Genomic DNA, 16,973 nt, shown 5'->3' with positions numbered 1-16,973 from the left:
TGTCTAACAACGTAAGAGCTGAAGACCTTGGAACCTGGGCAGCCTAATTCGAGAGAGCAAACCAATCCACTACACCGATGTCCAAGAAAATTTGAACTCATGTTAATCTACGCAATTTCTTAAACTAGTAGAATACAGGGCAACTTCATTTAGTTGAAGACCCTGGTAAAAAATCAGGAAGTTTTGTATGACTGGAACATCAAAGCGAGTTGTTTACAGAATTTGGAGGTGACAACATTCAACAAAAACCTTACGTTTGTGTACCTACGCTGTAGTTGTTAGGTGCATAGCGTCAAGCAGCTCTCAGACCCAACGTTCTGTGGGCAGCGAGGATGTTATTCCTACATTACAGGAAGGTAACTTTGAGGCCTAGAGGGTTCACTTTGCCCAGGATCGCATGCCCCACCTTCCTCAGAGCCCAACCTCCTCCCTTGCTGGGGCAGTGCTCAAGGCCCACTCAGCCTCTCAGAAGCGAGCCTGGCTTGCCACAGAACCCCCTTCCCTCTCGCCGGCCTTCTTAGATGAATTCACTGAGAGTCGCGGGCATGGGAACCCTGAGATGCTGTGGAAGTCCAGTCCTTTCAGTTAGGTAGGTCAGGCAGGCGGTGGAATGCTGCTCTGTCGAGGTTTCTCTGCATTCCCCCACCTGCTCTGCCTACACCTCCCTGAGAAACTAGTCGAGGGGTCACACAGAACACCCAGGTCACTTGGCCTTAGGATGCAAAGGGAGTGGAAGATGTCACATACACTCCCTTGGAGTCTTTTCACCACAAAGTTGGTGAGTCAACAATTCCAGTTGTTGATTTCAGCTCGCAATAGAAACCAACCAAAATAAAATTAAAATTGAAGGTGAACAATGTGCACAATGAAAATTCTTTTTCCTGTTTTTATATAATCTCCATTTTGGATGTTATCAAATTATGTGTGGCTTTTATTCTACATGGTTATAGAAGGGACAGGAAAATGTTAACAGTGTTAACAGTTGTGAATTAGGTTCTAGGTATCTTTACATATTCCCAGTTCTTAAAATTCTTAGCATCATTGAGGATTTAAAAATAGCATTACCCCATGGTAAAGCAGACAGCCCTTAACTTAGATCTCTTAACACACCCAAATTTACAAGGTTTGTAAATAAGGAGGTAAAACTAAACCCATGCCTCAACTACTTTTCTTTAAACCTGTCTCCTGAAGTGCAGGTGGAACTGAAGCAAACACCAACCAGCAAAGGGATTTGATTCAACACTCAAAAAACCCCTTGCAATCATGTTCTCAATAAGAAACAGCCCTAGCTTCATAGAAGTGTGTAATCACTCTATATAATTAGACAGAAATCCTTAATCAAAAGCTAGAATTAATACTGTCAGAGTAATCTATGGCCCCAGACTAGTGTCCATGTGAGAAAAATATTTGTTTTCCGGAAGTCAGAGTGAACTTGAATGGGCAACCTGAATTATAACTGAGGTACCAAGGGGTATTTGTCTAGAGAAAAACACAAGACCAGGTTTATTTCATACAATGTTATTCACACGGTTTTCATTGTCTAATTTATACATAATATACAAAGAAATGAATGTAACATTATTTCATATGAACTAATAAGAGCCAGGACTTAGACAAACTGGTCCAGAAACAATCCATGTCAAAAGGAGACACTCAGGAGCAGAGCCTAAGTGGTCCTGCCCAATCATGTTCCTTTCTTCTGAAATGCCATTTCCAGGTTGTTACCAAAACCCCACGCCAACTGGTTAAAAGGTGAAATCAGAGGTGGACACTGAAAGTGGCGGGCCATGGAAGTTCTACAGTAACACATCTTTTTCTACGATAGGCCCTGCAATACTGGGATGACTGGGTTGTCAACATCAGGGCACATGGGGGCATCAGGACCCCAGAAGAGGACTTATTTTCCCAATGTGCTATCCTCTTGGACTTGCAAACTTGCAGAGATTACTGCCGGTGCCAACAGAGGCTAAGAATTAAAGGAAAATCAGGAATTCAGCTGTGCAAATCCAGGGAAGTCCCCACCAATCTTACGCAAGGACAACTTTGATCCTGAAGCCAGGAGCTGACTGATGCTGGGAACAGAAGTTCCACACGGGGCAAAGACACTCTGAGGTTGGCAAAACAAGGCAGAGGAGGGTGGAAGTGAGAAGCTTGAGTTGGGGAAAGCACTGCTTCTGAGACTGGGATGTGCTGAGGAACCAGTGTGACTATGAGAAGTGACAGTGACAAGTGGCTGGATTTAATGGCCTCATCATGGAATGTTGGGTTAAAAAACAAGAGTAACTCAACATCAAATAGGAAGAAGTATGCCTGGCACCCCAAACTTTAGGCCATTAGTTTTAGGGTTGTGATATGAGCAGCTACGTGACAGAATCTTTATATTCAATATTGTGCTCAGAAGATCGCTTCTCTTCTGCAGATTTCTAACAAATCCCTTCCATGTTCAATCTAAAGAGATAACATGGTTCATTAGTTTTCAGCACTAAACGTAAGTGGGTCAACATAAATGTTTTATACAAAATACTGACTTCAACAAAATACAAAGCACTTTCTTTATCTTTCAGAAACTGAATATACAAAGCAAGATTTTTTCCAAAATATTTTCATAGGCAAAGGATTAAAAACGATTTTAATTATACATATATGGTCACAATTTTGCCTTAAAAAGATTGTTGGGAAATGTACATAAGGCCGCTTGTAAATGTACATCATGTTACTGTTATGTCTTATGTCCAGAGAAAAAAATGTTATCATACAGATTTGCTCTTACTTGGGAGTAGGCTATCCAAAAATACAGTACTCTTCTGTACAAAGAAAAAAGTCACATCACATTTAATAAGATGGAAAAAGCATTGGCCTCCATGGTAACCAAGTATCTCAGTCCAATACTTTCTATTATGCATAGTACCCTGACTTCTTGAGAGTGATCCAAACCCTAGCATGTCTGTATTAAGAGAGTCAATTACGTTATAAAACAAAATGTTTCTCACAATGAGAAGAAAGGTGGGTCATACTTCTGAAACCATATAAAGATAAAAAACTTTTAAAAAATCACTCTTGATTTGGAGAAATAAATTTACATTATACAACATATATGCCAGGTCAGAGAGGGCAGGGACATAAATGTACACTAAAATGCAAAGGTATCCCAAAGAGATAAAACAAATTCCATTTACAGCATGAAGGTTTACAAATGTACACCTGTACAACCAAGGAAAGCATCACTACTAAATCAGCAAGGTTTTTATAATAAACACTGAAACGAGATTTGCTTTCAAAGTGTAAACTTACCATCTATTACTACACACACAATGCATATATTTATAGGAAGCAAAAAAAGCTATCTGAATATGTAGTCATGCTTAAATGCTGAGCTATCAAATTCACTGTTCAGTGGCCCCTTTTCACCTCTATCTGGTTCCTACTTTCTGAATCTACTATGAAAAAGCAAAATAAAGCTCAACACTTCCTCATCATGTCCTTGTAATTCTATAAGCAAAACAATATACAAATCTCCACGTGCTCATCTCACGCCAGACAGAAAAGCTAAAGTGGGCGTTAACTTTCCGTCAGCGCCCTTCGCTGGATGAAGCGCCACCATGATTGTTCCCCACCTCTTTACGACGACGACACCTGTGAGTATATACAATGCTTCTGTACATGCCAGACACATTTCAGGGCAGTATTTGTATTAAAATCTCATCCACTGCAAATGATGTAAGTTCTTTTCATTGCAAATCATTTAATTCTTGTCTTACTTGCTCAGTTTTATTTGCATGATAGTTTGTGAATTACCAAAATACAACTTAACTTTCTTTTTAAAATATTAATAATATTTATGTAGTTGATTGTTAATCTGTTATAAAAAGCTCCACACAAAGGACAAAAAAAGACTCTATTCCTATATACATCTCTATAAACCTGGTGTGCTATGGGGTCTGTAGACCTACCAGACTGCAAGCCAGTTTATTAAAAGAATACTGTACTTTTTCCTTTAAAAACTATTTTTGTGACTTTACAAGGTAAAAATTTACAAAATATGTGACAGCTTTTTTCTCATACAGTTACATCATATACAGGCATTCTGTGCTTTGCCAGCAATCCAATCTGATAGGTCTCCACTCAGGGCGAAATATAATTTATAATTCACCACTCCCACCCCCCAAATATACACAAGAACCTTAAAAAATTTACAAATGGATGAGTAAAGTCAATAAATAGTTTTGCTTAAAAAAAATTTTTGAAGATTCATAGTTGAGTTGTGTTTTGATAATTCACAAAATAAACGTTCTTTTCACACGGTCACATTATCTTCTGTCCCTTTCTCCTTTACAGCATTCCATTTGGTGGTCCTCCAATGGGCCCTAGGTCTGGGCTATTTTTCAAATAATATTTTTCCAACTTGGCCAGTATATGCTTCCCGTAGGTGTACTTGCGCAAAGTAGTAATGTGAGGTCGAATCTGAAAAACAAATAATCTGTTTAGGAAATCTAAGTTATCTTGGTTTCTGATTTCTTAAAAAAGTGCCCCAAACCCGAGGAATTTAGAATAGTAATTGGAAATTTCAAATTCGAATCCAAAGAAAGCTGTTATGAAAGCAGCTCTGTTCCATGCAATCTGCCCAAACTTCTTCTCCCATAATTGCTCAGAGACCAAACGAACCACGATTCATGACCTGTTAACGGGCAAACAGCAGCAGAGGGGCTGTCAGCGCCGGAGGGAACTCTAACTAGCTTGTGCTTTAAAATCAACGTTAGACCCATGTGATATGGGAAATTGAGTATGCTACATATGGTGGAGAAGGGAAAAAAATGTTAAAGGTAGATAAACACATGAGAAATGAATGTGATTTTATTGAGCAGATTACCCTGAGAATTGAATAAAAGGGTACACCATACCTACATATGCCAAAGTTATCCATTCATTTCACATTTGTTCCCCAGTTTTAACATATATGAAAAAATTAAAGCCTAAGGAAATGAGATGTGTGGCCTAAAGTCACACAAATTGAATCAACTGTTTCAAGTGCTATAAAATGTATCACCTTGTGCATGATTATCTTCCTCTGAGCAGGTTCAGCCATATCAATCATTTTCTGAATCACATAATTGGCATACTGGTCCTTCATCATGGTGTATAAGGCACTGTGAGGACCATCATTCTGGCAGCAAACTTCATCAATCAGTAAAGCTCTCTCAGCACGGGAGGCATGAGTAACACACTTTTCTACTACATTGCTGAAAATTAAAGTACAAACACAAAAAACTATACTGTAACCTTTTTCTTTACAGCAAAATTTCTTTGGCTTTTGAAAGAACTTGCTCAACACAACAGAAGACAAAGGAATCAAGATGGGTCTCTCATAATTCTCTACAGTTACTTTTTGTTAAAAATTTTTATTTATTGATTTTGAAAAAAAGAGAGAGAGAGAGAAACACAGATTTGCTGTTCCACTTATCGATGCATTCACTGGCTGATTCTATGTGCCCCGACTGGGGATTGAACCCACAACCTTGACGCATTGGGACGTTGTTCTAACCAACTGAGCTACCCACATCCCCTGTCAGGGCTCATCTCTACAAGTTACTTTTAAAACAGAAACAAGTATCATAGGAAAACTCATACTGGACTTCCACAAGTTTAATTATAGGCCTCTTAAAATTATAATTAAACTGTAATAAAAACTGTAGTTTTTAAAAGCAGAAACTAGGTCATTAATAAGGTCTGAGACTTTCACAAACGTGCACTAAATTAAATTTGCATTTACTCACAGGTCTTGGGGACAAATAATTTTCTAACTACAGACTTCAAAAATAGAACATGTGGGCAAACCAATTTGTTATGTAGATTCTTTAAGAATAAAAGCAATGTTCTATATGTGTGTTTTGACTCTACTAAAGATTATATGCCAATGTTACATTCTTTACGCATAGTTTGCTTACTAATAAAAGCCAAAGAGTTTAGAGAATAGAATTAGAAAATACCGCGATACCTGGCAAATTTGTGTTGACTCAGGGCTAAGACCTTTCCTCTGATTTCAGAAACAATTTTGCTCTTGTCTTCAGGTCGACCATGCTCCAGTACATGTTGAATAACATAATTGCCATACTGATCCTAAGTACAGATATTTAAAAATTATTTTTCTTAAGTTGTTCCTTATGAGTAATGATTTTTCTTTAAAAAGATGCAGGGTTTTGTCTGTGTCTCTACAGTGTATTAATATTTTTAAATTTCCCAAGAAAATCAGAAACATTTCCCAAAAAACATATAAACATTTCACATTCGGAGGGAGTCTGTACCTGCACCAGCTGCTCTGTGTGTTGGTGGAGCTCCTCTAAGACCGGTAGGGTCTGTTCTGCAGTGCAGTGCTCTAGGATGCGCTGGATTACTCTGCAGCCGTAGGGATGAGTCGAAAGTACAAATACCTTAAAGCAAAGGGAAGAATCAAATTTCCATTCTCTACCATTTGGGGGAAGATCTGTGACACAGACAGGTTTCTGATGACATGCTGAATTAATCCGAGCTAGCGGGGTGGGAATTCACATCTAATATGGCCACCACCACAGGGTGCTCAGCTTAGGAGTTAACAGGTATTTTGATTAAAAGGAACCTAAGATGGAGGGCATGTAATAATCAGAAGAAACGTATTGTGGGGTGGAGATAGTGAATACTATAATTAGGAACTATTAATTACTATGTATTAGTGACTAATTAATATTTACCATGTCTTTTATACATGTCTTTTATTATACAGTTTTAAGTCTTCCTCCCTCTTCTTTCAAAAAATTTGGAAAATGCTGGGTTTATAATGCTAACAAAGGTTATCTTACTTCTTAAAGTAATATAATTAAATTCATGTATCTACTTCTCAGCTTCAAAAAAAATAAAGCTGTAGACTCACTCTAAAAAGAGGCAGAAATGAACGCACATTCACTATTTTGTCTCTTTTTGTATGAAAAATGTGTTAACACTCAAAATCTAAAATAATGCCTTGATAACTAGATAGAAGCCCCCCCAAATCTTACTTGTCCTTTGAAAGCATCAATGATGAATTGTAGGGACTGTGGCTGAACACATTCAATACATTTTTGTACGACATGGTTCCCATTCTGATCTTTCACACATTTGAGTACATGACCATCTAACTCCTTCACCATTTCACTCTGCAGAAGAGGAGATGACAGTTAAATAACTGCCTAATCAAACAATGTAACAGGATTAAAAATACTGCAGTGAGAACAACAATATATTCAAAATTTGCGATTTTTTTTTTACATACTGAAGTTTAAAATCCTGCCCCCAAAGTATAATCAGCGAAAAGCCAATGAAGGTGAAAATTACTAAAACATATTTCAAGATTATAATGTAAATTATACTTGCTGAACTCTACCTAGTGAGGAATTGGATATTTAAACTACTATCCTTCCTCACTGTGTACATCTTCCTTACCCTCATTTCTCTCAGCTTACATAACTGCTTCAGAACTTTTTCTGTACTTGGCACCACCCTCCCCCCAAATAATTTTTAACTTTCAAGATTTACTTTTGGAGAGAGGAGAAAGGAGGGAGGAGAGGGAAACAGCAATGTGTGAGAGAGATACACCAATTGGTATGCTGCCTCTCACACGCCCCCAACTAGGGTCCTAGCCCACAACGCGTGTACTGATTGCCCAGACTGGGAAGCAAACCAGCGACTTTTCGGTTAGCAGGTCAGCACTCAAGCCACTGAGCCACACCAGGCAGGACGCAAATAATTCTTCTAAATGACTGTGTGAGTCCAAATGCGTAGAAAAGGATAAAAAACTGAGCTCTTATGGGGTATGTGACTTTCACATATTATCTCAATTATAGAAAGAAATTGTTGGACTTTTTTATTCTTCCTACAATTTGCTTCAATATAGCTTTTATTTATTACATTTAATACCTTCTTCAGAAGCAGATTCTTGGGAGATTTATTTTTTATAATCTTGGGTTTTTTTTTAATCCCCACCCAAGGACATGTTTTCCCCACTGCTTTTAGAGAGAGGAAGGGAGAGAAACAATGATGCGAGATAGAAACATCAACTGGTTGGTTTCCTTCCTGTACACAAAGCAACCTAGGACTGTGCCCTGAACAGGAACTGAACCTGTGACCTTCAGGTTATGGACAGTGCTGCAACCAACTGAGCAGGTGTGGACCTGCCAGGGCAATTCTTGGGAGATTTTAGATTTTTACTAATTTAATGGACAAAAGTGGCCCCTTTCAACTGATTACTAATAAGATTAAACATATTTTCCGTAAGTTTATTTACTAACTCCATACTTTTTAAAGCTAACGCTCTTAATATTTTTTCTTATAAATTTATAAGACTTTGTTAAAGACACATCTTATTCCTTTGGGATAAATATAGGTAGCCACACAATAATCTATGTGCCTTATCAGTGCAATAGTGTAAAGAAATGGAGTACACAACAGTGTAAAGGTGTTCACATTTAAAATCTCTCTCACCTAAAGAATTCAACTACATTCTCACATAATTACATAGGAATCCTGTTGAGATACAGCAGATGTTTGCTTATACACTAAATTACAAAATAAAATGTACTTAAGGATCCAAACAGACAATATAATACCATCATTCATTAACTGGTTCATCTAACACTTACTCCTAAGTGCTTTATATTTTCAAATATTAAAGAAATTTAAGAGATCGTTAAATTATCTATACCAGTCTGAGACAGCAGAAAAGGTCTAAGCTTGACTACATAATCAAAATTCATTGATTTTTCTCTATTGTGATATAACTTCAATTACTCTAAAACTCAGGATTTCCTCCAGAGAATTATTATTTTCTCACAGATTTTCAATGCTGTGACTAATGCATACACACCCCCCATCTATATATTCTTACTGCTTTTTAAAAAGATTGTATTTATTTTAGAGAGAGGAGAAGAGCGAGAAAGAGAAGAGGAGGAACATCAATGTGAGAGCCATAACATGGATCAGATGCCTCTGTTGCCTCCCGCATGCCCGTAACTGGGGACCTGGCCTGTAACTCAGGCATGTGCCCCAGCTGGCATTTGAACCAGCAAGCTTTTGGTTCACAGGCCAGCACTCAATCCACTGAGCCACATCAGCCAGGACTATTTTTATTGTTTTTAACTCTGAAATATACTTCATTGTATGTATGTGGGTTAGGAGTCAAAGCTGTTCTCTTTCTAAACTTACTAATTAAGAATATACTTTAAAAAAAATTATTTACTTATTTTTTAGATAGATGGGAAGGGAGGGAGAAAGAGAGGGAAACATCTATTGATTGCCTCTCGCGTGCCCCCAACAGGGGACACCTGGCCTGCAACCCAGGCAAGTGCCCTGTCCGGGAATTGAACCGGTGGACCATCAAGTTCGTTGGCCGGTGCTCAATACACTAAGCCACACCAGCAGGGGCAAGAATATCTTTTAATAAAATACTTACTTTCTTATCCGTATTATGTTTCATTGTATTACTTAACCCAGACATATACAAAACAGTACCTGGGGTTATTAATATCATATTAATAATCTGTTCATCTCAAATGAGAACCACGTAATTAGTGATGCTTCAGTTAAAAAATTTAGCACATGAGCATTTATTCTCATCCTTCTCTCCTTTAATGTTCTTGTCTGTTTTAAAAACTTAAAACATTATTCTCATCAGTTAAAAGAAAAATTCCCAAATATGTGATTCACACTGCATTAATCCCTTAACTTAAAATATTTAAACTTTCCCAAGAACATAGTATATTTCCCATTGAATTATATGTATTTTCTTTTCTCTCAAAGAACTATAAATCTTGTTAGAAGAATTCTTAGGTTACTTTTCCTGTTGAGGGAAATTTTTAAAAACTTTATATATATAAATATGTAATTGATTTTCAAAATTTCATCCTTATAAAAGAAATGTAAGTATAATCCAAATAAACACTGAAAACAGTAAAATGTATTTCCAATATGATGGGAAGTTGAAAAAGCAAAGAGCAAAAACACCCATCATCTAGCATTCTGCTTGCCACATCGTACGAACTCAAATGCCTTCACTCAGAGATGAAGAGATGAAGAGAATGAATAGAAGACTGAACAAAGATCTGTTCTATAACTTCTAATTAATAATTTACTGTTTGAGAGACATTTAAAAAATCTTTTTGTCTAACTGTGGAAACATTTAATATTTCACTCCAAGATTATTGAGAGATAAGAAAGAATAGAGTAATACAAAAATTTTGTCTTAACTTACAATTACCTGCTGGTCAGATGAAATAGACTCCAATGCTTTCTGAATAACACGGCAGCCATACATCTGCAAGGCTAAGGGTAGAACATGACCACGAATACGAGTAGCCAGGGCTAATTTTTGATCCAAACTCCCAAACTGACAGAGGAGAAAATAATATTACTAAAAAGTGAGCATGTTACTTTGTTAAACTTGAATAACCCCCCGTTTGCAGCCTATTCAATCAAATTTTAAAATATCACATTTGGGAATTATGCAGGAAGGAGGCACTTAGGTAAAAGCTAATTAAGGCAAATCCACAGATGCTTAAAATGATCACTGTATTACTACCTTTTTGGGGTTCAGTCACACCATCAAAAACTTCCCTGTTACTAACACATCCTCACTTTTCATTTCGAACAAACAACCTCATCTTTATCATAATGAATCTGAACCATACATTCAGACTAGATAATTCTCAACCACATTTTGGCATAAACACAACACAGATGCTTACTTATAAATTATTAGGTCAATTGCAAAAAAAAAAAAAAAAAAAAAAAAAAAAAAAAAAAAAAAAAGGGGGACACCCACAAAATCCAAATAAAGACCATTGCTTCACCTAAGACTTACTCAATGCTGTATATATTTTCAGATATTAATCAGTATTAGTATTAACCTTCCCTTTTAACATATGCCCATGTTTTTAAAAGCATTTTTGTGATTCATAAGGTACATAAATGCTGAATCACTGGTGTGTTGTACATCTGAAACTAGTATTTAGCCAATACTTGCACGCCAATACTTCAATAAAAAACTTTCTGTGATAAAATGTAGGGTCTGGCAGAAATAATGCCACTGAGTATGGTTGGTACGGCATGTGAATGTGTCGCACGAGGTGGACAGCAATTTGAACATTTCACCTAAAATGTCACATGGTGTGCTTAAGTTTGATATTGTTGTTACAGAATTACATGCTTACGATTTTGTAACTTTTATATAATAAAAAAGGGACATTATTTGTGCTGGACCCTGTATATAACGTCATTTTAACCATTTCTAAGTGTGTAATTCAGTGGCATTAATTATATTCACACTGTCGTGCAACCACCAGCCACAATCTGCTTCTAAATGTTTTCACTGCTCCCAACAGAAATGCTGTATGCATTAAGCAGTGATGCTGTGCCCCACCCCCCACCCCAGGCAAACCCCGATCTACTCTGTCTCCATGAATTTGCCTACTCTAGATTATTCCATATAGGTGGAACCCTACAATGTCCTTATGTATCTGGCTTATTTCACTTAAGCTTCATGTATGTTGTAGCATGTATCAGAACCCCATTCCTTTTTATGGCTGAATAATATTCTATTGTATACATATACCATATGTTGTTTATTCACTTATCTGTTGGGACATCTGGGTTGTTTCTACCTTTTGGTTACCCTGCATAATGCTGAAATGAACACTTGGCATTTGAGTCCCTGCTTTTAATTCTTTTGGGTATATATAGGGTGGGACAAAAGTAGGCTTATAGTTGTTCATATGGAAAGTAATACCATAAAGAATAATATAAGAATAAACTGTGTTTTGTATACTCACAACAGTGAACCTACTTTGCCCTGTCCTGTCCATACCTAGGGGTGAAACTGCTACGATGTACAGTAATTTTGTGTTTAGTTTTTAAGGAACCGCCAAACTCTCTACAGCAGCCGACCCATTTTACGTTCCCCATCAGCAAAGTACGAAGGTTCCAACTTCTTCACATCTCCAATGCCATTTATTTCACATTTTATTTGTATTGCAGTCATCCTAACAGATGTAAAGTGAAATCTCACTGTGGTTTTGACTTGCATTTCCCTAATACCAATGGATGTTGAGCTTCTTTTCATGTGCTTATTGGCCATTTGTATATCTTTTATGGAAAAATATCTATTCAAGTCCTTTGTCCACCTTTTAACTGGGTTGTCTTTTTGAGTTTTGGTTGTTCTTTAAAAACTGTGGATATAATACCTTTATTTAATATGATTTCCAAAGATTTCCGCCAAAGCTCATATATTTTTATGTAAAAATGACTCTTACCCAAGTTCCAGAGCTTTTCTAAGATTAAGCATACACTTGGATAGATGGGGAATACAAACATGTATTGGTGCTTACCTCAAAAAACTTTTGTATAACATAGTTGCCAAAAACATCTGTCATTAACTGGTAAGCTGCTTGTAGAATTTCATTAAATACCATCTGTCGCTCAGCTGGAGTAGCTCTCTCTAGCTTTTGCTGTATGAACCTACGTGGGAAAAATTTTCAATTTTATGACAGCAACTGGAAACAGGCTTCTGCAAAATCTCTCTGACCTGAGTGTTGTACACCTCCAACCCACACAAATACAACTATTTCCAGAAAGAGCATTCGCACATTCTTTACTGTGGATGGCCAATGTAAAATAAAAAGAACGGAAGTTATGAAGCATTTCTTTTGTAATACCTTAACTTAAAAACTACTATTTAGAATGGCAAAAAATATGGATATAAAGATGTTTAATCTTTCTTAAGTTAGTTCCAACTGCATTATAATCAATGAAAAAGAAAATTACAAACATTTTTACTGGTTAGTCATATATTTTTCATAATATACATACAATATTACTATATCTTTTTACAACATAATTTAAAAAACCCTGAGAAATAAAGTTCATCAACACAACTGCATTCCTTGTAAGCTAGCCCTTTTTCTTTCTTTCTTTTTTTCATGCTTTTTAGACTAGCCCTTTTGAGTGATACAAGGTTCATTTGCTACTCTTAAGGAACTTTTAACTATAGGGAGATAAAATGTGTATGTGGCTATCAATCAATAACTATTAAAAAAAAATGTCAGGTTTACCTTAAAAATACAAAAAAAGAGAAAACATCTCAAATTTGATAAATGTTAGAACTCTATTTTTCTTCCTGTGCTGTATCTTGAAAACACTAATTCAAGCATTACAGTACATGTATTTAATGTACAAAGGCACCAAATATTTCTGTAGCAAATGTTAAGTCACACTGAATACAAATCTATAAAAGAACACAGAAGCATTCAACTGATTTTTAACATTTTTTTTTTTAGACAATGTATACATCAGGGATGCTTAAATCCACAAACGCAATTCAGAGTATTTTAAGACGTTAAATGTATTCAGAGTTAATGTAATAAAAATAATCCAATAAAAAGGCACTGTTATATTTTAATGATAAAAAATTATCACCAGGTCTGGCTGGTGTGGCTCAGTGGAATGAGAATGAACATGGGCCTGCAGACACAAAGGTTGCTGGTTCAAGTCCCAGTTAGGGCACATGCCTGGGTTGAGGGCCAGGTCCCTGGGTTGGGGGCATGTAAGACACAATAGATCGATGTTTCTCTCACACATCGATATTTTTCTCCCTCTCCCCTCTCTCTAAAAAAAAAAAAAAATTTAAATTCTCATTAGAGAAAACTGGGAAATGTTAATAAATTTAAGCCTGTATTTTTGTCATTTATCCTAATATAAAAGACAATATCTAATCCATAATAGGAATTTATTTTTTAAAAGCTTCCAACTTTTATGCAGATTAAATGATTCTAGTCAAGGAAATTTAGGTTTTTACAAGGTAGCAATTTTCAAAACAAAAACACAGTGGAAAGTATCAAAAAGCACTACACTTACCTAGAACCATGCTGGTCTTGAGAAAACTCAACTATGTGTCCAATCAAGTCTCTAAGTTGAAGGTTTGGGAAGCGGTTATTTCTGAAATCTTCCAATAATCTGCTTCGGCCGGAAGGCATAATATCAGACCTATTATACCGAAGCCGAGAAGGAGGAAAGAGCTGGCTGCTGGAGCTAAACAGACTGGAAGTGCCCGAAGCACTTCGATATTTTGCTTCTGCTCCAGGTGCTGCGGAGATATAGCGACCACTACCATTTGTCAGTCCTCCTACAACAAAGCATTTGTGGTCAGCAAATGGTTTTGACAAAGTCATTTCTCAAATCAAAGTTACTTAAACTAATAAAAATTCAGTCAGTAAAGAAATATCCACCCCACTAATTCTTATATATTGTAACAGGAAATTAAAATTGAAGGGGAAATCTCACATTCACTTAATGTGTGCGGCTATGATATTACGGGGGGGGGGGGGGGAGAGACTAGAACACATGAGAAAAGTCTGTTTGTTCTTGGCAGTTTAGTTTACAGCATACTTGTAACATCTGAAATCATACACAGAACCTGTACTTATTCTTGGAAGCTTGGTTTAAAACCTGATCATAACAACTAATGCCATACATACTAGTATCAATGCCAGAACACTGAAACCACCAACCAAACTTTAGTTACATTAACAAGCAAGTTACAAATAACTAGCCAACTCAGGTTTTAAGCCACTGAAATAGTTTGATGAAAATTTACTCGCAGTGTTAATGGAACACTGAAGGTTAATCTGTACTTTTTGAAATATATTTAAAAATGCATTAAGTTGTATATACTTGTATATTAAAAAAAATAATTTCTTAGTTAACACACTGATTAGTTTTTGAAGTGAACCGCCCCCATGATACTACACAGTAAGTTCAAATGACACACTATTTTAAAATATTTTATTTATTTAAAAATACTCTCCATAAAATACTACTTACAGGTAAGAAATCACAGTAATAAATAGAATTTATTATTCCTAGAGCTCTAATAGCAATCATTTAAGACAATGACTAAAAATCCTCTTTAACTTACATCCCATTCCAAAGAATAATAAAGGCCAGTCAATAGAAACAAAAATAAATATAAGCAGAAAACTGTTCTTATTACAAATAACCATTTAAAAGTACTTGACAGTGTCCTTTTAAAGAAGAAAATGTATAGAAAATTGCAAAATGCAGATTTAGTAGTTCAGATAAACAAAGCCTACTATCAGCTGTACGCTGTTGCATTCCATGTCTTTCCAGAACAGTGCTATACATACAATCCAGGCCACAGGGTTAAGATGATGCCAAGGACACATTGTCGGTGCAAATTTATAGAGAGGCGCTAAAGGCCAAAAAGAGTTAAAAGGACAAGGAGCAGTAAAACTGTTACAACCCTGGAGTGAACTCGGTTAGAACATCCCGCTTTCACTTTCAGTCCTCACTGCCCTAGCTTTATTCTTCTTCACTCAATTTCCCATTGTCCTTTATATATATATTCATATACATACATATTATTTACTTGATCCTCGGCCCTGTACAACGTAAGTGCCATAAAATTAGATTCACCTACATGCTAGAAACCTCGTCCCTAACACATGTCTGACAGACGGTTAGGTACACAACAAATATTCAAGAATGTTTTATGTAACATCAGCTGCCTAAGGGCCAGTTCTGTATCTTTCCTTAAAAGTGTATAATTTAACAAGTCATTTTATACACCAAAACCACAAACATCAAGTTCTCATGTTTATTCCAGTTCTACATGACTCACATATGAAACATCTAAAAAGTGAAAGAATTCAGTGTCTTAACGTTTGTCTCAATTTGCTCACTATTAACCCATCTAGTCCACTATTCTTATTTCTGTTTATATAGTTTCATTAACTGGTTGCAACAACTGATTACTAGCCCATTCCAGTCTCTAACAATTCTCTAACCTTTCAGCAGGAAAGGGTGCTATAATTACCCTTCCTATCTTTTTTATAATTATATTTTCCCTAAGGGCCACTTGATGTCACTTTACACTAAAAACCTACAGCATCCTGCTGGAGTACCTCCTCTACATTCTTCAGCTTAGTTTTCATGTCATTATCCCAAACCTGTTTCTTATACAACGTTCCTAGTGCTAGTACTACGTAGTACTACACACCTTAATTGTCTACTTCGCCCTCTCTTTTGATGATCTCTCCATTGTTGCTTATCATTACCTCAAACATAAAGCCTTATTTTCTCTTTATCCTTGACACACTAAAGATTTTTAGCACCAAACTCAAAATACATACCTCAGAAAATGATATTGTTAAGCTGCCTTGAGTTTCAAAAAAAAATCTCAAAATATCACTTCTAGAAGACTAAACTTTCACTTATAAAACTAAAAAAAAAAAAAAAAATCACTGAGGGCTGGATATCTTCCTGTGATTACAAAATAAGAAACACTTAAAACCCAATTTGTAATATACACTAGACAATTTTAAATTTGGTTTTCTAAACAATGAAAGCATGTCATTCAAAATCTCTTTGAAATTGAGGGACATTCTGCAAAATAAATGGTCTGTAATCTTCAACAATATTGAGGTCACTTGATAGTATTATATTATCGTTAATTTCCTCAGCGCCCTTTGATAATTGTGGCTATATTTGTAAAAACGTCCTTATTTTTAGGAATATACACTGATGTATTTATAAGGGATATTATGTCTGCAACTTCCTTTCATAAATATAAGGGGAGAGGGAGATACAGAGGGGAAGAGAGAAAAAATGATAAAGCAAATGTGATAAAATAACATTTGGAGTACATTGGTGGAGAATATGCTGAGGGTTTTTTGTATTATTGTTACAACTTTCCCGTAAATCTGAAATCAGTCCAAAGTTTGTTAAAAACACACAAACAGGTAGTCTATAGTCACACCACTGCTGCTGGTACTGTAAAAGACTTGCTCTGTACCAAATGTGTTAAAAGGATTAACACAATCCCTTCAATTGTCACGGACATTCCTGTCCCTTACCATTTCTTAATCACTATCTGAGAAGAGTGTACAGGACATAAAGATCTG

The 16,973-nt window shown here is 36.1% G+C and overlaps 1 protein-coding gene across 6 annotated transcripts in view; it reads right to left on the bottom strand.

The window, feature by feature from the left end:
* Window positions 1–1,457: 1,457 nt before the first annotated feature.
* Window positions 1,458–16,973, bottom strand: part of PUM2 (pumilio RNA binding family member 2) — an 89,056-nt gene continuing 73,540 nt past the window's right edge. For 3 of the 6 annotated variants that reach the window (XM_071221578.1, XM_024552492.3, XM_024552495.3), the window contains 8 exons: window positions 13,909–14,176; window positions 12,384–12,513; window positions 10,259–10,387; window positions 7,026–7,163; window positions 6,300–6,425; window positions 5,993–6,114; window positions 5,045–5,237; window positions 1,458–4,461 (listed from right to left, as the gene is read on the bottom strand). In XM_071221578.1, the coding sequence (XP_071077679.1) occupies window positions 4,330–4,461; window positions 5,045–5,237; window positions 5,993–6,114; window positions 6,300–6,425; window positions 7,026–7,163; window positions 10,259–10,387; window positions 12,384–12,513; window positions 13,909–14,176 (1,238 nt within the window). In that variant the 3' untranslated portion in view covers window positions 1,458–4,329. Of the gene's footprint in view, window positions 4,462–5,044; window positions 5,238–5,992; window positions 6,115–6,299; window positions 6,426–7,025; window positions 7,164–10,252; window positions 10,388–12,383; window positions 12,514–13,908; window positions 14,177–16,973 lie in introns of all 6 variants that reach the window. The other 3 variants (XM_024552491.3, XM_024552494.3, XM_045189617.3) reach the window with 1 other exon arrangement.

The sequence above is a fragment of the Desmodus rotundus genome, chromosome 5 (genome assembly GCF_022682495.2).
Source record: "Desmodus rotundus isolate HL8 chromosome 5, HLdesRot8A.1, whole genome shotgun sequence".
Lineage (NCBI taxonomy): Eukaryota > Metazoa > Chordata > Mammalia > Chiroptera > Phyllostomidae > Desmodus > Desmodus rotundus.
The sequence above is the reverse complement of the archived record's forward strand: the minus strand, read 5'-3'. Positions and strand labels throughout refer to the sequence as shown.